Source organism: Sylvia atricapilla, chromosome 7 (assembly GCF_009819655.1).
Source record: "Sylvia atricapilla isolate bSylAtr1 chromosome 7, bSylAtr1.pri, whole genome shotgun sequence".
Lineage (NCBI taxonomy): Eukaryota > Metazoa > Chordata > Aves > Passeriformes > Sylviidae > Sylvia > Sylvia atricapilla.
Genome location: NC_089146.1, coordinates 35,044,446 through 35,069,289, shown reverse-complemented (window position 1 = coordinate 35,069,289; position 24,844 = coordinate 35,044,446). Strand labels below are relative to the sequence as shown.

The 24,844-nt window shown below is 41.3% G+C and overlaps 1 protein-coding gene across 1 annotated transcript in view; it reads left to right on the top strand.

The window, feature by feature from the left end:
• ZEB2 (zinc finger E-box binding homeobox 2) overlaps positions 1 to 24,844 on the top strand; it is a 114,173-nt gene that overhangs the window by 86,422 nt on the left and 2,907 nt on the right. The window contains 15 exon segments of the mRNA XM_066323355.1: positions 1,865 to 1,936; positions 7,984 to 8,172; positions 8,883 to 9,097; positions 11,591 to 11,672; positions 11,675 to 11,698; positions 12,581 to 12,886; positions 12,889 to 13,065; positions 13,068 to 13,222; positions 13,224 to 13,620; positions 13,623 to 13,727; positions 13,730 to 13,767; positions 13,770 to 14,088; positions 14,091 to 14,312; positions 14,315 to 14,533; positions 16,487 to 16,666. Coding sequence (XP_066179452.1) covers positions 1,865 to 1,936; positions 7,984 to 8,172; positions 8,883 to 9,097; positions 11,591 to 11,672; positions 11,675 to 11,698; positions 12,581 to 12,886; positions 12,889 to 13,065; positions 13,068 to 13,222; positions 13,224 to 13,620; positions 13,623 to 13,727; positions 13,730 to 13,767; positions 13,770 to 14,088; positions 14,091 to 14,312; positions 14,315 to 14,533; positions 16,487 to 16,666 — 2,700 coding nt within the window.

Below are 24,844 nucleotides of genomic sequence, written 5' to 3'. Positions count from 1 at the left end.
TAATACATATTGAACTCCTAAATGTTTTGGACGCAAGATAACCCCGTGAAAATGATCCTTAGAGAGGCAGAATGCCAGATCTGGGAAAAGAATCAAGGCTGGCTTGTCTGCTGTACAGTTTAAACAAATATTTTTCATCTGGTCTGCATATTCTAAGCTTTTGTAAATTTAGCATCTGTTTGTACCTGCATATTTTAGCTTAAGAGCTTTCATTAATTTTTTTCTTTTTTTAAGCTTCAAAGCCATAAACATGTATATTTATACCACAGCATTGTATGCTAGTTGTAAAGATCTGAATTAAGTCATTCTGTGCTTTAGTTTTGATTAGAATGATACAATTAGAACCTGTTATTCTACCAACTAATTACTTGTAGAGTGTGACATCTGAAGAATACTACAAGATTACAAATTTAGGAATGAACTGAGAATGTGCTCTGTTTATATTATTCCCCTATCTTCAGTCAAATCATTGTCATGGAAATGGATTAATACTGGGCCAGTCTCTGTCCTCATCAAAATCTTTCTCACAAGAAAAAAAAAGAAGAAAAAGAAAAAGAAAAAAGAAATAAAAGAAGAGTAATAAGAATTTTAATGCTTCATGTATCAATAACATTTAATAGCATGCTTTGATCTTCTTGCCAGTCTATCACTTGATTGGCTGAGCAGCATCCATCTTCCTGAATCACCATCGACTGGTGTTTGTTTCTGGGAAATTCTTTCCTCTTTTTTAATTCATTTGCTCATTGTTGAACCGCTTCTGGGTGCCTTGTGCCATTCTGTTTCTTGTAATTCCATCTCAGTGAATGATTAAAGGAGATTTTTTTTTTTCACTTAAATCTCAATACTAAATTCTCTCACTTAAAAAAAAAAAAAAAAAAGAAAAGGGAGAGGTTGTGTGTTTGTGCATGTCTTCAGATAGAGAAAGGCTGGCATTTAGAAGTTGAAAAGGCGAGAAAGAAACACTCTGTATAATTTTTTTTTTTCCTGTGAAAACCCTTTGGAAGGTTAAATCCTATCCAGGCTGCATGTGTGAATACCTGTTGCACATGAACTAACAAATTAGCAGCAAGAAACCAAGTTTGACAGGCAGTGCCAGGCAGGCTGAAACATCCAGGAAAATAAGTGTTCTCTCCAGTTATGGAGACTCTTCCAAAAGCTATTTTTATTCACTCTGAACCCCTAGATTCATGGAAAGTAAACTGATCCATAAAAAACATAATAAGTAATTTTACACGTATCATGCTCATTTGCATGTGAATTAACGCAATTTATGGCCATAAAGACAGACTTTGTCAGTGCACAGAAGATGCAAACAAGCAGTAGGTGCAGAGGAGAACTGCCCCCAGTTGAAGATTTGTCACATTTTTGCACCACTCAATATTAATACTTGCTGTGCCTCAAACAAGATTAAAATGACGGTGACAGCTCAGATCTGTGTGGTGATAGATAGAGAGGGAGATACAAGAAGTTCTTCCTTCTGCATTTGCATTTTCTTCCAGGTATAGATCTCACAGTGTCTGCTAATGATTTCTTTTAAATAAGTAAGAAAAAAAAAAAAAGAACAAAAAAAATAATCCCTTTTCTCACCCGACTGCGTATTAGATTTGATATTGGGAAAAGCCCTTCGTTTACTGTGAACAAACAGTTCTGTTTCTTGCTGTCATGTTTAAAGTAAATAAGTTCTGGTCCCTCCAGCACTGCTGAACTCATTCACTTCCCAGAACAAAGCCATTGTGTAGAGGTCCACAAGAGCCCTTTTCTCTCCTTCCCCGGGCGGGATCTTCCCCGGCAGTGCAGTGTCCCCAGCTTTGTGAGCCCTTCCCCACCGTGCCAGTGCTAAAAGTGTGCATGCTTTATTTCACAGAAGAAATGAAGGAAGATTATGACACTATGGGGCCTGAAGCCACAATTCAGACCACTGGAAACAATGGTACAGGTAAGGCCTTGCATGGAGTGAGCATCACTTTTCTTTGGGATCACGTAGAGCTGGCTGTGCATGAAGAGTGACAGTGACAAAACAATCTATTTCTTGTTTTCAGTTAAAAATTTGGAAAATACTGACAGAATTCTCCGGGTTTTTAATTTCCTTCCCCCTCCCAACTTGATCACGAGAGTGCAGTGACCAATTTATGCGGTGAAGAGTCCTTGCTACCCCTCCTGTGTCCCACAACATTTCAGCTCCAAATCCTTGTAGCTGCATACTTGGGAGATAATAGTTCTCTGCAGTGTGAGGAGATGTTTTCCCAGGCAGGGTGAACCTTGGATAGTCTAAAGTAGCTGGGCCAAGATACAGTAGTAGCCTTTTAATGAGAGAGACTGTTCAAAGAGCTTGATAGTGAGGATGCACCCTCCTTGGCAGCCCCAGGTTTGGGTGGTGCACAGAGTGAGCTGCTTCAGAGACTGAAAACATCTTTTCAGCAAGACACACATAAACCCCTTACACAGATCCATACACACACACTTTAAATGCATATTTATGAGATTATAATGTTTTCGGCTAATATTTTTGTTTTCCACTTTTCGCATCTCTTTCTTTCCCCTCTTCTTAGAAATTGATACATTTGGTGGCACAAGAATATTGACAGAGATATTTAGCAGGCATCACCTCTGAGCCATCTCTCTTTTTCTGTAGCAGAGCAAATCAGCAAAAGGTTTCTGTTGCTATTTTCTAATCCAAATGAATTCAGGGGTTTACCACGTCTTTCCAAAGGCTCCACTCTATCCTCAGCACAGCTGAATGCCATACATCACCCAGTGTTTCTTCTGCATTTTGTCACAATTTGAGATGTTGCAGATAGATTTACACAGCGAAAAGGAAGAGTTTTCTAGTATAAGTACATTTCTATGCATTCCATTTTGAAATCTAGTTCATAGGTAATACTCTCCACAAATATTACTGTAAAAGGTGGCACCAAAGTCTCACAAGGATTTTATTACTCACACTTTCCTAATGTTGGTAACACCCACATAAAACCCCAGTGCTCTTATTAAGCAACACAAGAAATTTACTTTATCATTCTTCAGGGGGAAAATAATAGGAAAATAAAACCGTGTCACTGCTTTCTTCATCCATTAGATTTATTATGCATGAAAGGAGGGTGGCACCGAGGCACAGTTCATCATTACGTATGTACTTAATGATGTTGCTGTGCAGAACTGGCTACATATGTATCTCAAAAGCTTATTTTATTTCCAAGAGACAGCAATAAAGTGACAAATTGTGCTTAGCACTTGAGAACAGGAGAACAGGATTTTTAAAGACATCTGATTCAGAAACAAGGCTTGATAGTTATCTGAATTACCATTACCAGAGCCTTTGAGGTCCTCTATCAGTCCATGTGACTTCCTTTGTGCATATTTTCCTTACCATTGACTCTTGACTCTTTCATGCTTGCAGTGTGGTCTGCTTGAAGGGGAAGACTTCATGTCCTCTTAGTCCCCCCTTTCAGTATCTCATGTCCTTGTCTTCCAGCTCATCACTGGCCTCACAAAATCTCTCTGGGGGTGCCCTCAGGCCCTGGCACAGCCCCTCTGCTAACCCTTAAGGGCCCGTGGGTGTCCTACCTCTATTGGAACCAGTTTTCCGTGGAAGAAATAAGGGTTACCCCTACCCAGCTTGAGGCACTGCAAACTCATGGCTCAAGGAGTGCTTTGCATTTAGGTGGTCTGCATTTAAAATTAGAGCTTTCTCTGTGTGCTCCTATCAATTCCTTCCCTAAATGTCCTGTGCAAGTCCCAGGCTGCTTCTTACTCTGGCTACAATGGGAGGCTTGTTCAAATAACCATCACAAGTTGCTCTGACAGTGTTTAATTCAAGTCTTTTTGTCACTGAGATGCTCAGAGCCTCTTTCAGTGGTGGCTAATGCCTTCTACCTGTTGGGTAGAACAGGTTTCTTTAGTTGCTGCAATCTCTATAGACTCTAAAGTGCAATGTCAGATTACTTGTGCATAATGAATACTCTGATCAACTGAATGCTTATGCCAATCTTTTCACCTTGAGTGGGAGATGCCAGGTGACTATGAGAACCTGTAGTTTCCTGTATTAGGAGTAAAAGCTCCCTTCGTGCCCAGTGAGGTATCTCAATCATTATTTGACAAGGAAAGGGAAGAAATCAGTCCCTGAGCTGTTAGAGATCCTTTCTGGATAGTCTGGGAACTGTTAAAAGTTTTCTTTTTCAGCCTCGCTATAGGCTTGGGGTGTTTGGCCTCAATTTTTCCCTGGAGGTTATAGGGGTATCTTATACTGATGTTCAATAAGGTAGATGAGGTGATGCTGAGACTTGACCCAATGAAAACATATATCCAAACAGAAAGTTTGTGTAGGTGCATGCAGTATCTGTGGCACACTTTTAGCATCAAATTCTCTGCAAAAATGTCATTAGTAGAGAAAGACAACTAAAAGAAATTATTAAATTATTCTGTTATTGTCAGAGTGGCCACTTCTTAGTGGTACTTAAAGAGGAATCTTGTTATCCATATATTAATCAGATACATTTTTATAATGAGCCATGGAGGCTTCATAGTGAAAAAGCAGAAGGGACCATTAGGATTTTGGTCCTGCTAAATGAATTCATAAATATTTCTGAGGATATCTGCAACAGGGACTTGAAAAAGTGATGTTTAGCAAAAGAGGTTCTTAAAATGTGAATGAAGAAATTCTTATTGCTTATTTTATTCTACCTTTTATGGTTATTGCCACTGGGATGCTTGCAGAGAATACATTAACAAAATCCCTGTAACTGTACAGAAAAAATTCCCTGGTTTCGATTAGTAACATCTGACAAAATTCAAGTAAAGATATCTGAACATAATTTAAAGAAAGGAAAGAAAAACTTTCAGGAGGAGGCAAACAGAACCAAAACTTGGCAGGTTGGAGGACAGGCCGTTTTCAGGCTGTAATCTGTGTGTACCAATGGGGGCCTCTCACTTCCTGGCTAATGAAGGCTGTGGTTTATTAGCTTTGTTTGCGATTAAGGGCAGCTATCACCATCTTGCAGGACGAGTTCCCACAAAATAACTGGTCTCCCAAGCTCCTTGGACCTCTCTCCCACTTTATCTTGAAAGGTCCTAAATGCCTCCAAAGATAGCTTTCCTTGATGTGTTTTATTTTTATGTGACACAGCCACATCAGCTTTTGGAGCTGAAAATATTTCTGCTCTCCAGGCTCCAATTAACTAAAAAAAAAAAAAAAAAAAGACCAATTTGGTGAGGTCACCCACCATAGATCTCGCTGAAATTCTTGCCTCTCAGGAGGGGTGGCAGTGTGTGTGCAGTGTGAGCCCACAAGGAGTCTGGGAACATGGCTTTGTACATGGAAAATAAATCAGGGCATGGAGGGGGGAAAGCAAGTCTTCCACCCAAAGTCGAGAGAGAAACCTAATGGTTGTCAGATGGGTTTTTAGTACCTCTGGGTGAGCTTCCAGCCATGTCTGAATTGTCAGTAATGTTGCTGGTGAGAAACTAGACCCACATGGACACCTTTCACTATTTGTGTTAATCTGCAGCGTTGCAGCACTGGTTGTATTGTTTCAGTGAAGGATCTATCAGCTTTTACACTAAATCCCCTTGTTTTTAGGGGTTTATAATGTAGACATAAACATTTGCTTTAGCCTGGATTGCATGCACAGACATAGAAGCTAATAATCCTGAGAATTAGGAAGCCAAGGCCTGTAATATCACAGCAGTCCTCCACAGCCTGTTGGATCAGCCTCCGCATAGACTTGGGGGCATGAAGAAAGAACCACATTTGGGTTTGATTTGGGGATGGGAGCTCCTAATATTAACTCAGGCCTTGCTTGGTAGCTTGAATGCTAATCCTATAAATGCAGTTGCAAACTCGAAGTACTCCTAGTTTACCTGGAGCAGGAAAAGGACACATGGAACCATCTAATGCAGCCATTCCATTTCTCCTCTCTGGAGAAAAGCGCTCTCTCCTTGCTTCACAGGTAGCACTTATTGGCTCATGGCCTAGATTTGGCAAGAATAAACTTGTTTTCCTTGGATCTATTGCTAAGACAAGAGAAGGAGTGAAGCTTGGGTAGTTTTAAGCCAGAGGGTAGATAATCTTGTAACACTTGGAAGATGTAGGCATAACAGAGGAATGAAAAGTTCGATTTACAGCATAAAAAGTAAATCCTCAGCTTTTTTTTTTTTTTTTTTCTGATAAAAACAAGAAGTTCTATACCTACTACAATGCTTGTGCTAAGTTGTGCTCAGTAACCACCATTTTGTCATATTTCTCTCCCACAACAAAATGGAGGTAAAGTACTCCATCTTCTCCACACTCACTCTCCCCTTCTCTAGAAGCTGCTTATTTTGGGGTTGAAAGAGGAGAATAGTTTCTTATGCTAATAACAAATGGTAACTGGAGCTGCAGTAGGACCAAGAGGAACTCTGTGGTGGTGTAGCCATTCCCTACAAAACCACTGTGATAGGAACAGAAGTTTTCCTTCCAAAACCAGGGTCCCATGCCCTGTGCCATTTGGTCACTGTCACTAAAATACTGCAGAATGGTTGAGAAGCTGCTCAGTTCATATGAAAAATAGGGCATATTTGTCTCAGCCAGAGGATTTGATTTATCGGCTAAAGGGATGAGGTTTACAGAGACGGATATCTACTTTTATCGATGACGCCGAGATCAGAGCTTCAAATCAGGCAATGCAGGCTCCCAGTTGTGCCCCAGTCAGAGGTCATGTCTCATTTTCACTGTCTGCATCACTGCCTTGCATTTTCATAGGAAACTGAGGCAAAGCATTTCCTGGTTTCTGAATACCAAGGAGCTAGTTAGTCTCTCATTCCAGTGGTTACAAACCATAACTCCCTTGATTTCCGTGTGTTTACTCCATGTTGCTCCCTGGCATCTCTGACACCAGAATTGTGCTGTTCAGTGTTTTACTTTTACATGAACTCCAGAATGGTTCATGGTGTTTACTCATTTTCTTATTTCACCTCAGCAGAAATACATTAAGATTTAATCAATCATAAGCTGTTCTTATCATTTATGGACAGTTAAAACCAAGTATCTTTAGTTCCCTGCCACCAACTGTGCCTTTCAAGATTTGTTAATAAACAAACAAACATAATTTAGAGGAAGAAAATAATAATTGCCTTTTTTCTTCTTTCTAGTATAATTACATTATATTTGTCTATAACATCTCAGAGTTTTGAGGTCTTTCCTGTTAGCAGTGTTCATACTTGGAGGAGAAAGCACATTTTTTGTAACAGGATGCTTTGTGGCTGAGCATGTATTATGTTTCATGGACATTGCATGGGTAATAAAAAATTGAGGTTACAGTTAAAGAAATGAAGTAAAACTCGTGTATGGATTGTCAAAGTAGTTTTGGGCTTGGTGACCCTGTTATGGTCTAAACCATGTGGCTCTATTGCAGAAATCACGAAGCAGTAAGTTTTTAGAACAACCCATTCTCTCATTATAAGTTAATTTTTAAGGGAGGAAAGAAAAAGTGGGAGATGTGAGCAGTTTTCTCCTTGTGCCTGACAAAGAGCAGCCTGAGGCAGGACCTGTCTCAGAAAAATTCAGTCTTTTACTACCTGCAGTGCCTTCTCCCACACGGGCACTGTCTTGGGATCTGTGGGATCCAGGGATGGCTGAGCTCAGTCTTGTAGGTTGAGCTGTGCTCATGCCAAAAGCTGTGGGAACCCCAGGAGCCCCGTGAAGGCTGTTCAGGTTCCAGCAATGAAAGATTACCTGCATTACCCAAGCCTCATAAACTTCTCCTGCTGCCCTGTAGAGCCTCGTGTTCTTGTTAATTTAACTGCCCACCCTTACTTCCTCCACACTGTTGGAAAGCCTACATTAATTTTATTGGGAGCTGGAGCAGGGCCGATGAGAGCAAGGATCCAGCTGCAGCCCCAGCCTTGTAGCTCCAGTACATCTGCCCAACCTGTAACATTGCTGACTGACCCCTGCTCTCTGCGACGGTGCACTCAACCACCCTGTCTTTTCCACCTCTCTTATTTTAGTGAAGAACGCAAATTGCACGTCGGACTTCGAGGATTATTTTGCCAAAAGGAAACTGGAGGAAGGAGATGGGCATGCAGTCAGCATAGCAGAGTACCTGCAGCGCAGCGACACAGCCATTATTTACCCTGAAGCCCCTGAGGAACTGTCTCGCCTTGGCACTCCAGAGGCCAATGGGCAAGAAGAAAATGGTGAGGCTGTAATTCATTTTTAGCCAGTATCCTGACCTCGTGCAGCTGTTGCAATTATAAATGCACTACATGCCTGGGTGTTACCTTAAAAATTGAAGAACAGCTGCAGCAGCATGGAATTTCATGAGCAAAGATTGGGGCTGTAATTTCAGTGTATTGTGATTTTTTAGTCAGCACATTGTATTATTTGGTGGGTGAACTGAAGAGCTGAATTTAAACAGGAGAAAGGCTGCTGCTCTACTTGGGAGTTTGGGAAGTTTTTAATAGAGTTTTAATGCAACCAAAGACAGAGCAGCCGGCCTATTGCTCTCCAATGCCTTGATAAATAATTGGAGAAGAGTTGGTAGGAAGGATTCGGTCAATGGCATAAGTAACGTAATGAGCTGGGGCTGGAATGCAAATTGCCAATTGATCAGGAAAAGTATTTCTTAGTTTTCCAGCCAGCCAGGCCTGCGGGAGGAGTGATGCCCACAATTAATTTCCCAGCGGGGTCTGGAGCGGGCCCTGCGACTCTCCCGTGGGCGCGTGCGGGTGCCGGTGCCTCCCGCCGCCCGTTTGGAAGCGCCGTCCCTCCCTCCCGAGCAGCAGATTGCGGCGATTCCTCTCATACCATCCCGGGCAATCAGCCCATGAGCTGCCATTGATTTGCTGACCTTTTGGCCTGCCTCTCTTTCCTCCCCCCTCCTTCTCCACCCCGTCCCGGGGCGCAGACCTGCCACCTGGAACTCCAGATGCCTTCGCCCAACTGCTGACCTGCCCCTACTGCGACCGGGGCTACAAGCGCCTGACGTCCCTCAAGGAGCACATCAAGTACCGCCACGAGAAGAACGAGGAGAACTTCTCGTGCCCTCTCTGTAACTACACGTTTGCCTACCGCACCCAGCTCGAGCGGCATATGGTGACACACAAGCCAGGGACAGATCAGGTGGGGGGCTGGTTTTAAGTGATTTCTTTCTGTAATAACCCTTAGAGAAACGATATTGCTTTGATTGGCAATCATATTAATTTTTCATGGCATTTTGAAGATGCAGATCTTTTAATGGTAATAGCTTTAATTGAGGTCTAAATGATTTTTGATGGTCTCTTCTAATATGATTTAATAGTCTTATGTTCACGATCGAATGAGTGTGTAATTCTAATTTAGAAATTTTATTTGCACTTTAACTTGACTTTAGTTTCGTTTTTATGTTCCTCAAAAAGTGAATGAAACGTAGCATTTTAATTATACATTATTAACATCTCAGCAATTTTAATTCCATTTTTCACCTAGTTTTACTTTGCAGTGTTGCAAATAGGAGCTCCAAGACATACTAAAAGATCCGCTAATATTTTTTCATTACTTTTTGAGTAACCTTTTCAATCACATGAAATTATGCGTATTTTGTATAATCGTTTGTTAGACGTAATTACAATTTTGAGAAGAACTCTTCCGAGAGTACATATAGGCTATCATTTGTGATTGTGCCACTAGAATTGGGCATTGCTCTCATTTGTATAGCCCGGCAGTGTATCTGCAATAAATCAAAGCCGTTTTTTTCCTCGATGGGGCACATGTAATATTATATCAGTGCCACATTTAAGGAAATGCTGGTGTCTCAAACAGGTGACTGATCTTCCCTAGTGCTCCTAGATGGCTGGCGATAGACCTGCACCACAAAATTCTTTACACACCAGAAGAAAAACTGCTCCTAGCTGGAGAATTACTTCTAAAAACCCATCTTAAGGAGGGCTGTAATGGAAACTCGAATGGCATGGTTAAAAGTTGAATAAATAGATGTGTGCACTGTGTCAAATTATAGAGGCTTTATGCTGTATTTATTTTTCTTAAAAACCTGAAAAACACAATCAATTGGATTTCTCTTGGTAGGTTTTTCTCAGCAGAAGGTAAATTCAGTTAGGCAAACACACATCTTCCTAATCATGCAATTTTTGCAATTAGCATTTTTAAGAGAACTGTATCTTTTGCTTGATCTTAAATCAATATAAATGACTCCAGAGTGCTTTCTCCTATTCTTTCCTTCTCATGGCTTTTCCAGTAGACAAACACATTTTCCCAGTATATTTTTCCTAACTGATCCACCGTAGGATCTTCCTTTTGCCTCGTATCATTAAAAACACCAGGGGAGGGAACAAAACCCGCCTGGATATTTATCCAACGTAACTGCCTGAAATTTCACATGCGATGAGCGCGCTGGTACTGGCGCATTATGAATGGTAGCTTTGGTGTTGAAAAGTCCCCTCATTTGCTCGTGGCATTTACAATTAGTAAATTAAATGATTGTATCATATTAACAGTGGCACAACTAAAGTTTATAGTAGTCCTCAGAGGGCGATGGGGGGAGACAAAACAGCTGTTGCTGTTTGTTTATGCAACTCAGCAACATATGAGCGCGGGTCCCTCAAGGCGCGCGGCGGGCTGGGCTCTGCTTGATCTTTGAAGGTTGCTGCTGTTTGAACAAACCTCCCTGTGTCCCATGTAACACCATCTGTCTCGCCAGGAATGTGGGAAGAGGCAGCACACCCTCGCAGTTGTCATACCGTTTCGGCGCTGCCTTTTTTTTTTTTTTCCCCTTCTTTTCTTTTTTTTTTTTTTTTCGCCCTTTTCCCCCCCTCCTTGCTCCTGCAAAAGGCTTTTGTGTTGTGGTTGCCTGCATAAGGCTGACCTCCTACCTTGAGCATCCAGAGTGGTTGGCTGCATGATTATCAAGATAATAATTAGTTTTAATTAATTATTTTTTTCCTCTCCAAATTCAAAGTCATGGGGCTTCCCTTGCTTGTTGCAAAAAGGTCAGCTGCCTTTGATTATATCTTTACACTGCTTTTAACTTTCAACTTTCCCTCGGCCCTCAGAAGAGCACTGGGGGAAAACATGGCACGAAAGGTAGTTCAAGTCTTTCCTGCTGCTCTGTGATTTTAAAAAACATTTCCAGCAGCAGCTTATGCTGAAGACACAGTCTCTCCTGCTTGATAATGAATTAAATCTTACACGAAATGCCACTAACGACAGTGTTTCTCTCTTTCCTCCACATGCAGTAAACAGAATTTTTAAACAAGCTGAGTCCCACATGTTCAGAATCTGCTAGGAATATTAAGAGCCACAAATCTTCTTATAAAACTGTTTCTCTCATCGTAAGATACCTTAAAGCAACACATTCTGATGAGAGACTTAGGAAATAATTCTAAAGCAAATATCGAATGCTCATGTGAAAGTACTTTCTCATTGTTTCGGTTTACTGCCAACATTTTGATTTTATTGCAACACTGATGAGACAAATAAATGTACATGCAGACCTTTTGGTCGCTTGACGAATTCAGACTCACATTAATTTAATTTTTGTTTTTTAAGCTTGAAATTCATGGTTTCTCTTGCATAAAATTCATGTTGGTATCTCTTTTTTTTTTCTTCTTTTCCTCCCAGCACCAAATGCTGACCCAAGGAGCAGGCAATCGCAAGTTCAAATGCACTGAGTGTGGCAAGGCCTTCAAATATAAACACCATCTGAGGAACACCTGCGAATTCACAGTGGTGAGTAGCGGAGGTGCTGGTGTGCTCATTTGCATTTTGTTTAATTAGCTGAGTTTTAAAGACTGCTTAAAATTTACACAGTTCTGCTTCTGGCTTCTTGGAGCTACCAAGGTATTCATAAGTGATATCTGAGTCATCCTCATTTATCATGCTGTTAATACCACGGTCCTCGCTAAAAGATTTGGAAATAGTAAAGCTTCTTGCAAATAATATAGATTGTTTGGCAGTTGGGGTTCAGAAGCATTCATTCATTGCTGTGCAGCAGGAACCTGAAGAGTCCATTATATTTTCCAAAATAAAAAGTCCCCCGAGTGAAACACAACTCATATTCCTCAGATAACAAGAAACCTGCCAAGCCTCTCAGATTGAATGACTTGGGCATTTTGGCTCTCCTACTTGATGCAGAATTCAGCACATAAAATGTCACCAGGCTCAGCCCAGGCACAAACTGACGTGGAGGTTCTGACATCAGGACTCTGTTTCTCATACTGGTGTTCATACCCGGTGAAAATTCTGTTCTGGGGGAGAAAAAAACAACAAAAAAAACAAATCAACTTTGAACAGTCTTGATATGATTTGACTCCCTTCCCCACAGGGTGCTTACCTGTGACTTGCCCTGCTCAGTCTGGAGCCAACCTCACACTTTGATGGCTGTGCCACCTGGAGACCCTGGGTCCAAACTTACCTCAAAACCTGTAGAAAGAGGAGGGTAAAGCAGTGTTGGTGTGTGGCCATGTTCATAGAATTAATATTTCCCTCACTACTAATCACTACATACACAGGCTATCCGTTCCATACCAAATGCAATGTCTTGCACTTATAGCAGCAAGAATGATAATTAACATTTGTTTTAATTATCATTTTAGGTGAAAACCATATGAGGTCCAAACTGCAAGAAACGTTTCTCCCATTCTGGCTCCTACAGTTCGCACATCAGCAGCAAGAAGTGTATTGGTTTAATCTCTGTAAATGGCAGAATGAGAAACAATATCAAGACGGGTTCTTCTCCTAATTCTGTATCTTCCTCTCCTACTAATTCAGCCATCACACAGCTGAGAAACAAGCTGGAGAATGGCAAACCACTTAGTATGTCTGAGCAAACAGGCCTACTGAAAATTAAAACAGAACCACTAGATTTCAATGAGTACAAGGTTCTTATGGCCTCACATGGGTTTAGTGCAACTAGTCCTTTATGAATGGTGGACTTGGAGCAACCAGCCCCTTAGGAGTTCATGCGTCTGCTCAAAGTCCAATGCAGCACTTAGGAGTAGGGATGGAAGCACCGTTGCTCGGGTTTCCTGCGGTAGGCAGCAATTTAAGCGAGGTGCAGAAGGTCCTACAGATTGTGGACAACACGGTTTCCAGGCAGAAATGGACTGCAAGGCTGAAGAGATCTCCAAGTTGAAGGTTTACCATATGAAGGACTCATGCTCTCAAGCCGAGGAACAAGGAGTTACCTCCCCCAATATTCCCCCCGTGGGTCTTCCAGTAGTAAGTCATAATGGTGCCACTAAAAGTATTATTGGACTACACGTTAGAGAAAGTCAATGAAGCCAAAGCTTGCCTCCAGAGCTTGACCACAGACTCAAGGAGGCAGCTCAATAACATTAAAAAAGAGAAGCTGCGAACCCTAATAGACCTGGTAACTGAAGACAAGATGATAGAGAACCACAACGTGTCCACTCCATTTTCATGCCAGTTCTGTAAAGAAAGCTTTCCTGGTCCCATTCCGTTGCATCAGCATGAGCGTTACCTGTGTAAAATGAATGAAGAAATCAAGGCAGTCCTTCAGCCTCACGAGAACATGGTTCCCAACAAACCTGGAGTGTTTGATAAGCAAACCCTCTTGCTGTCATCAGTACTTTCTGAGAAAGGAATGACTAGCCCCATCAACCCATACAAGGACCACATGTCTGTACTTAAGCATATTATGCTATGAATATGGAACCCAACTCTGATGAACTACTGAAAATTTCCATTGCTGTTGGCCTTCCTCAGGAATTCGTGAAGGAATGGTTTGAACAAAGAAAGTCTACCAGTATTCAAGCTCCAGGTCACCATCACTGAAAGGGCCAGTGCCAAGGTGGCGCTGGCTGCCACCAACAACACTCCCACTAAAGACTCTTTGTCAGCCAGATCTCCAATAAAGCCTGTGGACTCTATAACTTCACCATCTATAGCTGAACTCCATAACAGTGTTACTAATTGTGATACTCCTCTCAGGCTAACAAAACCTCCTCATTTTACCAATATTAAGCCAGTTGATAAATTGGACCACTCTAGGAGCAATACTCCTTCTCCTTTAAATCTTTCTTCCACATCTTCTAAAAACTCCCACAGTAGTTCTTACACTCCAAACAGTTTCTCTTCTGAGGAGCTTCAGGCTGAGCCATTGACTTGTCTTTACCAAAACAAATGAAGGAACCCAAAAGTATTATAGCCACAAAGAACAAAACAAAATCTAATAGTGTAAATTTAGAACACAACAGTGTTTCTTCATCATCTGAAAACTCAGATGAGCCGCTGAACTTGACTTTTATCAAGAAGGAGTTTTCTAATTCAAATAATCTGGATAAAAGCACTAACCCAGTATTTGGTATGAACCCATTTAGTGCCAACCTTTATACACAACACTTCCACCACAGAGCGCATTTCCCCCAGCCACTTTTATGCCACCAGTCCAGACCAGTATTCCTGGGCTGCGACCATACCCAGGACTAGATCAGATGAGCTTCCTACCACATATGGCCTATACCTACCCAACTGGAGCAGCTACTTTTGCCGATATGCAGCAAAGGAGAAAGTACCAGCGGAAACAAGGATTTCAGGTAAATGGTTTCAACTGTTTTCTCCTTTGGAAGGCTAGAGTTTAGTAATTTGCGATACGTTCTCTTAGAGAAGAAAAAAGCCCGAAGCTATAATCACATTTCCAACAAATTAGCGGAGTAGTTTATTTAGTCTGAACTTGGAAAGATGTGGTGGAGTAAGAAACGAAACTACAGTTAAGAGTACCTCTACATGGATTCAGAAGCAGTACCAATTACTTTGAACTACCATAATGACCTTTGTTCTGTTAAGAGTTCAGCCATTTCTCATTAGATTTGTATAGCATAATAAAAAAAAAAATCTATAGAAATGTATCCTAGAGAAAAAATAAAAAGGAAACTTTGTAGGGAAATTTATCTCTTCAGGGCATAAGCACATTTCACCACAGAGAAGAGGTGTAGTGGGAGGACCCCCTTTGGAGTCACCTCTACACTCAGACACAAAGTTGTATTCCTCTAAGCAGGATGTCCATACAGCCTCATAGACACTCTATCCATTGAGAGCCTTCAGAGCTTTCTTCTCTATATGTTTTGGGGGATTGTTTCACCTACCATTCATGGGAAAGTTGTCCCTCTCTTCTCACGAATGTCTGGGGGATAAGAAACACTGACCCATAGCCCCTTCCTTTGGGCACCTACTGCTCTTCCCAGACCCTAGTCCTCTAATCCTGCCAGTCATCTGGAACAGCTTTGAAAAAACACAGAGATTAATGAAATTATTTGAAGAAGGTAGCAGCCGGGCCCTTAATGCAGACAAAGTCTTTCCCTGGACATGTAATCTGGATCAGCCCTTTTCATTGCCCAGGTACAACCCGTAATTCTTCCCTCAGGTTGTTCCAGAGTCAACGCAGGTGTAGCAAAGGATTTGTCCCTTGCATGCCTTCAGTGAAGAGCAGCTCCACAGAAGTTTCGTACTTTAATAGCCTTTTGCTGGGTGTATTCAGATAAAATGTACAGAGTTTAGTTAAATGAGATTAACTGATTATAGATTAATAATTTTTTCTTACATTTGTGCCTGTTCCCCCATGTCCTATTACCTATTCATTAGTAATTTTACTGACTAGTAAATGTTTTATAGTTTCAAATGTGAAAATCAGGTATGGTTTTACATTACGGACTGTAATCCCCCTTTGCACAATAGGAGCATAAATAGCACTGCACCTCCATAACAGCTGTTCCACTATTCCAATTTACAGTACATCTGCCCTCTTTGTAAATGTATTAAAGCCTATTTAATCTTCTCTATATTAATTAGTGCAAACCATAGTCTAAGAAAACGAACTCTGTGATCAGCAAATGGAAAATTATGTTACATGCAAGTTGCACTCTCTTTGGATCGAGACAAAATAAGATAGCAAGAAAGTTAATAATTTTACTGATCCACATTCATTATTGCTTATGCTGAAGCTGTTTTAACATAGATAGAACATTGAATAAAAAGTGTTATTAATATTCCCTATTTCAAATTACAAAAATTAAATATAAAAATATAGCTTGAGGCCTTTAGTCGGAGACTACATTTAAATGGATTGCATAATAATAACATTTGTACCTAAAGTAAAATTCAATTAAAACCTTTCTCAGAAACAGAATACATCCAAGTTTTGGAATTTTGAAGAGGAATGACCCCTTAGCTGTTGCTTGTATTTACCTCTGTAAAATAATGCAATACCTTTTGCTGTTCCCTTCACACTTTCTTGGAAGCATTTAGTGCTGATATGGTAAATACTGTTGGTTTGTGCAAACCACATTATTGCAGAGTGCTCACAGACAGAAAGTTGGTTTGAGGCATAGAAGTAGAAGGCTCCTCATTATTTCTGTACTTTCCATCAGCTGTAGTTTCATTATTCATATTCCCAAGCTGAGACAGATCACTGAGGCGTTATTTTAACTTCCCTGGGACAGTTGGTGGGCAGGATGGGTGGGTGGGAGCAGCAGTTGCTGATGAGTGGTTCCCTCACAGGGAGAATTGCTGATGGAACCCCAGACTACATGTCCGGCCTCGATGACATGACGGACTCCGACTCCTGTCTGTCCCGAAAGAAGATCAAGAAGACAGAAAGTGGCATGTACGCGTGTGACTTATGTGACAAGACATTCCAGAAGAGCAGTTCCCTGCTGCGACACAAATACGAGCACACAGGTAGGGCAGCTGTGCACGCCGGGGGCAGAGTTGAGGGCTGTGCTCTGTTTCTCCACAATTCTTTCATGAGTACATTTGTGCGGGTGCTGATTCAAAAAATCCTTTTGCTCTGTTCTGACTTTTTGTTTGGTTGGTTGGTTTGGGGTTTTTGAGTTTGTTTTGTTTTTTCTTTTGGTTGTCGCTTGGTGAAGGACAGTTGGGTATGATGGGGTGGATGTTGGTAGGTGCTGTGGCAATTGTCATCTCCCAGGCCAAGCCCTCTTGAAATGAGACAGGCCCTAGAACTCAGAAACAACTGCAACTTGGTCAATGAAAAGTCTGGCATGGGAAGGAAGAATGACAGTGTATTTTTTGTTTCTTAGACATTATCTGACCCTGCTCCATTTGATCCAATAGGAAAACTGCCACTGATGTTAGCAGCTTGAGAGCTGGCTCTGGCCAAGTTATCTGAAAGTCAACAGCTCTAGGGTTTCCTCTTGCTGTGATTTGCACACCAGCAGCACAAGCAGGTTGCAGTTCACTTTTTCGCTTCCCAGCTAATGCCCAGGGAAGGTTCCCTTCTTTCCTGAGTAGGAAGTGATTTTTGTCTAGTTCAAGGAAGCTTGCCAAAGCTCACCACACACTGTCAGCTTAAAAAATACTTTGGTTTGAAAAAGACCTTCCATCACACCTATGCTGGCTGTGGCTCCCCTTACAAACAGTGCTCCCTTCCCCACTGTCAGCCAGGACAGAGCTCTCTGAGGGCCACACATTGGCTCAGCATGTTTCATTTAGGGGAAAATGAGACCGGAGCTTCCCAAATAATAGAGATATCAAGTTATGTTGGACAAAGGGAATGTGAATTATCATCTGAATTATGTGCAGCAGGACATAAACCAAACTCCAACTTCCTAGAGTCAGAAAAAGTTTACTCAGGAGGAAACTTGCCTTAACTTTGAAAGCTGAGTCCTGCTTCAGGAAATGAAGCAAGTCACATCATCCTTCAATCTCACCACGTGAGGGTAAAAACATTATACCTCTATATTAATACATCTTCCAGGCCCCACATAACCCTTTGCCTTTTCACAGATGAAAAATTTACAATTCAGAAGTGGACTGTGTCTTTAAAACAAAATCCTTTACTTTGTTATTATTCCTTCTTATAGTTTTCTTCCAAATTTTAAGCTAATCCCACAAAGGAAAATACAAAAGGAAGTTAAAATACATGTGGGATTAGGAAAGAAAATTAAAAGCAACATTTTGGACTGGATCAGCCACTTCATTGGCAGAATGTGCTTCCCACTACATTATTCAGATCAAATTGTTTATTCAGTAGAAGAAGCTTTGAAGGCTTTACGTCCCTGCACCTTTCCTCTCCTGAATTATTTATTACAGCCATCTGCAAACATTATGGTTTACTACACTACTACTGTAAAGCTCTTATGTTAGAACTGGCCTTCATATATATCAGGATCTGGACATATGGTTGAATCCCATAAAGTTGGTAGTCCATAAGGTCGACAGACATATGGTTGAAAGGCTGAAAATTTGACAAGCTGAAATGTGTGCAATCACCTTGATTTGCAAAATAAACTGCATTCATAATAGCAAAAATATGTTATGGTCTTGAAGTAGCATGGGAACCTACTGCCTAGAGAATGCCACACAGCTGCAATGGAGGGACTATTCTCCTGCTTCTTTCCTCTGTCCCTTTTGGCTTCTCAACTTCATGTCCATCAGTTTTATGGGGCTCAGCCTTATGATCCAGAACATGTATAGGGTGTCAGATTTAATACGCTAGAACTACAGCACATCATCAGGCTGGAGCCTGGCATTTAGGGACAGGAAGGATGGTCTTGTGGCAGAGGCACAGGCAGTGAGAGCGCTGCACTCTCCCCTGCTTCACCACAGACTTCCTCTGTGAATTGCAGCAAATTGCTTCAGCTTTCTCTCACCTTCGCCCATCTTTGAAACACAGGGAAACGATACCAGCCCACCTCTCTGGGGTGCTGTAAATATTAATTCATGATATCCTGCTGTGGAGCTCACTGGATAAAGTGGGAAGTACTATTGTCAGGGATGTATTTGCTTTTATGGACCCTCAGTGCATCACACCAGTGTTTGAGGGTTGGGAGCTCTGTCGGGCTTGGCTGGGCCAGCCCCAATACCTCATGCACAGCCTTCAGGGGAGGCACACTGCACTGCCAGCCTGGCTAATGGCTCAGGTGCATCTTAAGTGAATTTCAAATTAAGTTGATAGTTTCAGGCAGAGCTCGTAATTGCATTAATAGCATAGGTGTGAAGCTGCAGTCTGTGTTCAGTGGAAGGAACCGAATTGAAAGTAACACTCACTTCTGCCTTTGGGGTCACTGTAAGAGCAGGCCCAGGTTTTTCAACCAACTTTTTGAAACCTAAAAAAGAGGAAAAAGGACCTTTTTCTGAGGGCATTGCTGTTTTCTGAGCAGCTGATCATGACCTGTTGTAGCTTCATTAAAAACATATTTTAGGAGGAATTGTAACGCTTCCTGTCTTTCCTGGAGAAGCACAAAATAATGGATGTTGTTTATAACAATCTCCTGTTTTCTGTGTAAGAATATATGTGTTTTTTAGAACTTTGGGGCAATTAGATTTTTATTTGTCACTCCTTCCCAAGGCCCATGTACCTATTGCAGCCAGTGATAGAACAAGGGCTAAAAGTCAGACAGAGGCCTCTAAAAATTTATTGTAGAGGAATTATTTGAAGCAAAACATTGACAGGTAAACTATATAAGCTGTCTGAATCATCATTTATTGTTAATCAAGTGTTGTGAAGGAGAAAACAGGAGTATTTAGGTGTTGCAGTGGAGCTGAGTTTCTGTGCCAGGGCAAGAAGAATGGGATTTGGCCAGTTCTTTTTGTCAGCCCAAGAACTTTCAGTGGGACCATGTGGCTGGCTGCAGACAAAGAGCTCTTTGATTACCTCTGTACACCATGCCTGCCACAGCTGGACCACTGTAGAAAAAAGGGCCACAAATTTCACAATCCTTAGCTGTTAATTTGTGCAGTATTGGTGGTATTCTGTAATAGCTTTCAGCTTCATGGGGAGAAGGAAAATTTACTGTGTTACTGCAATGAGTGAATTGCATTGGTTCTGGCTCATCTGAAATTTAGTATAGAGGCCACCATTTGTTGCACAACCAAATTCTGACAATTTAATTTTGGGATGCCATTGAATTTTGAGAGAAGTTATGTGTCCTTCTTAGAATATGAGCTTCACAAAAAGCTCATTTAAGCTATTTCCCTAAAGCCAGGGGATGCAGCCCTGTAATTAGGATGCAGAGCATGGCAGGTAAAACAGGCATTCAGCGCTCACATGATTTTCCTGTGGAGTCTTATGGACTCATCCTAATTTGGACAGGCTGGAATTAGTTGAGCCAATATGGGTTGTGTCTAATCTCAGATTTTTCCAAGCTGCTTAGCACAAGGTTCAAGACACTTTCCTTATGAAAGGTGAAGAAGGTGGTTGCATTCATGGCAAAGTGTCAATGCTTTGGAGAGCAAAAAAATTCTCTGTGCTGCTGATAAGGAGGGAAACCAGGAGTAGGTGAGTGAGCAGGAGAGCAAACAGAATGGAGCATCTAGAAATACAGAAGTATCCTGGCTCCTGGTCCAGTGATGGAGGAGTAAGGTGAAGGTTAATGTTTGTTCTGCCCTCGTCAACGCCCGTCTGCCACACACCAGCTTTGTTGGAGCCTCACAGGGGAACTCTCTGAGTGCCTGCTCCGCAACAAAAGCTGGAAACAGTTTTTCAGAATCCTACCTAGAAATTTAAAATCCTTTCATTGTTGTTCTATATTACATCATATTCTATTTTATTACTTTTGCGGGCTGTTGAGGGCCTCATAGCTGTGCTAGGGCTTTTATCCTTTCCTTTTCCACTGTATATTTTATTAAGACCTCTTTTTTATTTTTGTAGCTTTCATGCTGATGCAAGCACTAGTTTATTTCCAGATTGATTCTGTAAACTAAATATTGTTCTTGAGCCTGGTAGCAAATCAGCTCTCTCTGGCTAGTATTTTGAATTCCCAGCTTGGGAGTTTTCTTTATTTAGAGCTTGATTCATAAAAAATTTACATGCTATTTAAAGGTTATTCTTTCTTTACTCTGATACAAGTTTAGAATTCCCCATTTTACACTCAAATAAAGAAAAAAAAAAGGATATATTCTATGTTTGTGTCTGCAGACTAGGCCTCCTGTTGAAAATGGAACAGGTGCAGCTTGGGCAATTATATATAAATTGCATTTATCTTGCACCTTTGACCGCTTTGCTATGCTCTGGCCACTAATCCATCTCCATTGGGACTACATCTAACATCCAAACCCCCGAGCAGCTTCAAAAGAACTGGGTCTAAAAAAAAAAAAAAAAAAAAAAAAAAACAACAAACTGTCACAAAAATGTTCCTTCTTCCCTCCAAAGAGTGGGATTTCTGTTTGGCCCCCTCCCATGGAAAAGAGACCCACTTGCCTTAGGCAAAGGATGGGTGATATTTAGTCTAGGACCAGTGACAGCTTGTGATCTGATGTCTTGTGACTTTTATACCACTGCAAAAGGGAAATGCACAGCTTTTCAGTCAAAGACTTTTAGCCCAGGAAGATTGAGAGATACTCACTATCAGAGATTTTTTTGTTGTTGTCTTGTTTTAACAGAAACACAATTTTATAGACTTTGCAAACAGATTAGTTACAATTTCCCCTCTGTAGATTAAATATGAGCCCCCATGAGAACCTGTGTTTTTCAATGAAAAAAAAAAAGCCCCAAACATTTCCTCTAGATATTTGAGAGAGATTCATCATTTAATTTTGTTGCAAAATGTGGCATCTGCATCATTCACCCATCTGAAGAAGCACAAGTGTTTCATGAGCTTTTCTGTGACTTTCCTTGGGTCCATGTCTCTGAGCTCCATCCCCCATGGATGACACAGGGGATCCTGAATGGGATTGGATACAACCTGTGGGGTGGCATGACAAATCTGCTTCCTTTTGACTTGTCTCTACTCCAATGATGTTATGAGTGTTGTGACACTGCATGACAATGCTCTAGGGACAAGGTGATGGCTTCAAAATGAACAAGAGGAGGTTTAGATTCTAGGATTTTAGATATTAGGGAGATATCATTAGATGTTAAGAAGAAAGTCTTCACTGTGAGAGTGGTGAGGCTCTGCCAGGTTGGATGGGGCTTGGAGCAACCTGGTCTAGTGGAAGGTGTCCCTGCCCATGAAATGAGATGAGCTTTAATCTCCCTTCCAACCCAAACCAGCTGGGAATCCTATGGTTTTCTAAAGCTTTAGGTCCTCCTCATCCACCTACAATTGCAGACTTAGCCCCATCCCCAGTGTAAAATACTTTAGTCCAGTTTTATTTTATGACCTACTAACACATTGTAGGGATTAAACACTCATTTTAAATGGCTGAAACACTGGGTTTTGCACATGAGGGGAAGAAAATAATTCTGCAAATGTTCGGAAACCTGATACATTTAAAAACATATTTCAATTAGTGTTGTAACAGCTGCACACTGAGCACTGCTAAGGTATGTTGTGTGGTGTCTGAACAAAGAACTTTGCCCAAGCTGTCAGGTTCCCTTAGATCAAAACTGAGGCCTTGATATGGATGTGGTAGACTAAATAGCTCTAGCATTGCCTTTTTAGTACTAACATAAATTAATATGAAAATATGAAGTATTTTAATCTATTCATTTCTAAATTAATTCATAAAATATGGATGATTCCCTGCCAGGATACATCTGTGTGTGGAATGAATGCCACATGCAAGGGATGGATGAGCAAAGCAGGCAAAGACTGAGGGACAAGCACATCACCCAGTCTTTGGAAGGGTGGGTGGAGGCAAGTCTGGGTAGAGCACTGGAGGTGGTTGACTTCTGTTTGAGGAAAGAAATCCAGTTTTGGGAGCTGGATGGAGCACAACTGTGGGGTGGGAATCATAGATAGAATGGTTTGGGTTGGAAGAGATCATTAAAAACCATCTAGACCCTGCAATGACCAGGGAAACCTTCAGCTAGACCAGGTTGCTCAGGGCCCTGTCCAATTTGACCTCAAATGTTTCTCAGGATGGGACAGAGAAGGGTGTAGTGGGCATCAGATGTAATGTGCCTTAAAAAAAATCAGGGAATTCGAGGAAATGGAGAAGTGATGGTGGAGAAGTGGAACAAGACAAGGGTTGGGCTCGTTGATGTTAGGGAAAAGTAAGCCAGAGGAAGGGACTGAGATAACATGGGGAGTTCAGTGAGGAGGACACCAAAAAGGTGCTGAGGGAAAACAGAAAGTCTGCAAGGAGCAGAAAAGAAACAGAATTAGCAATTATTGAAGTGTTAGCGAGAGGACACCGGTGTGTTGGTCTGAGGGTGATCAGCAGGACAGCTGGGTCAGGGCAGAGGTTCATCCCACGGGGTGTTGGTAGTGCTGGGAAAGCTCCCAGCTCACCCGTGAGGGTTTTCCACTGGCACTGCTGCGGTTTGAGAGCGCTTAGGCTGAGAGTGCTTTGGGATTTTAAGCTAATTTGAGTAAGTGACTTGATGGTGCTTAAATCTCCTGAGCTAAGACTCTGGGATTTCCCCTTCATGGCTAAACTTGTGCCCTGAATCGCAGGTATCTGACTCCAGCTCTGGATTTGGTGCACCCCTAGGTCAAGGCTGGAGGTTCAAAGCCAAAATACATTTATAGCTCAAAGCCCAGAGTTTTCTTTGAGTTTGACTTTTTACCAACAGGTTAAATTGGCAGAAATGTAGATTTAGGAAACAGTTCACATGAATAATACTGCTAGAATTCAATATATCAAGTTTTAATTTTCAATTTTACTATAAAGAGAAATAAAGGAAAAAAAGAAACCTTGTATGTCTGCAAACCTAGGAAACTCTCTTACAAAGAAATGCAATCTGAGCCCTAATTTCCAGGCATCTACTAGTTTCCCTGTGACTTGGGTTACTTTAGCTGTGGTTTCTCCTGTATTTTCCTTGCTGCCAGATCTCCCCTTCATTTCATAACACAATTTTGGCTTCCTTGAGGATTCGTTAATCACACCTTATTAAATGTGAACTTTCACAGTGGGACTTGAAGGTAGCTGTGACTGGATAGAAAAAAAAAATTAGCATAGTCCTTGGTATTCATTCTTAACAACTTCACTATGAAAGTGGAGTTTTTCTAAGCCTGACTTTCTGTGCTCTCCTGTCCCAGGGAAAAAAAAAATCAGATCAGGTTCATAAAGAAGCAGCCTGAGTTTTCTTGGAAGCTGAGATCATTCTGAAAGCATTTATATTTTTTCCTGCTGGATTTCCTTCCATGCTGGTGTTTCCTAGCCCTTTGCTCTTGGCTGGCAGTCCACCATACTCATCCTCTCCTTGCTTTTGCTTCTTTAAAATTAAAGAAACATCACACTTTCACAACTGACAGGCTGGAAGGGCTCTGGTGTGAAGTTTATTCCTGTTCTGGTCACATGCTGCATGAGCTAAGTATGATAAATACGCTCAAGGAATGAGGCCAGTTCACTAATAAGTTCCTAATGATCTGCTCTAGCAATAGGACATGCAAAGCAGGGATCCACATTTCAGGCACCAAATACCAGGATTTTAATATCCATGAAAAATGGCACGAAGTATAAAATAATGACCAGTTGGCACCGTATCAGCTTGCATGGTTGCACCACTCAGCTGAATGGCACTTAGATTATAATTCGACATTTCCAAAATTTTTTGAAAAAATAAAATCTGGCTGAAGGTACTAATGTTTGATTTTATTTTTTGCCTTCTGCAATCTAAGTTTGGTGATCGGTCTTCACTAATTCCAATCTTTGCACCATATGTTATGTCTGGATATCTCACGGTTGCATCATGCTTTGCTGAGTTTTGTCGTGTGGCATCATGCTGACAAGTATTTTTTGTCAGCTCTATTTTGGAATTAAGCTTTCAGTATGGCAGTTCTGGAAGGTGTTGAAGGCATTCCTGTGCTATTTGTGGCCTGGGATCAACCAGATGTGTTTAGGCTTGGCACTGGTTTTGAGTTTCAAACATTGGTTCGAAACTGTCTGAAATGCCAAAGGAAATACTGTTTTCTGCAGCTTAACACCACTTTAGCACTCAGCGAGTGGCTGACAACATTTTATTTAGAAACCCCTTATGCTTCTGTGGCAGATGTATGTATTTGTATT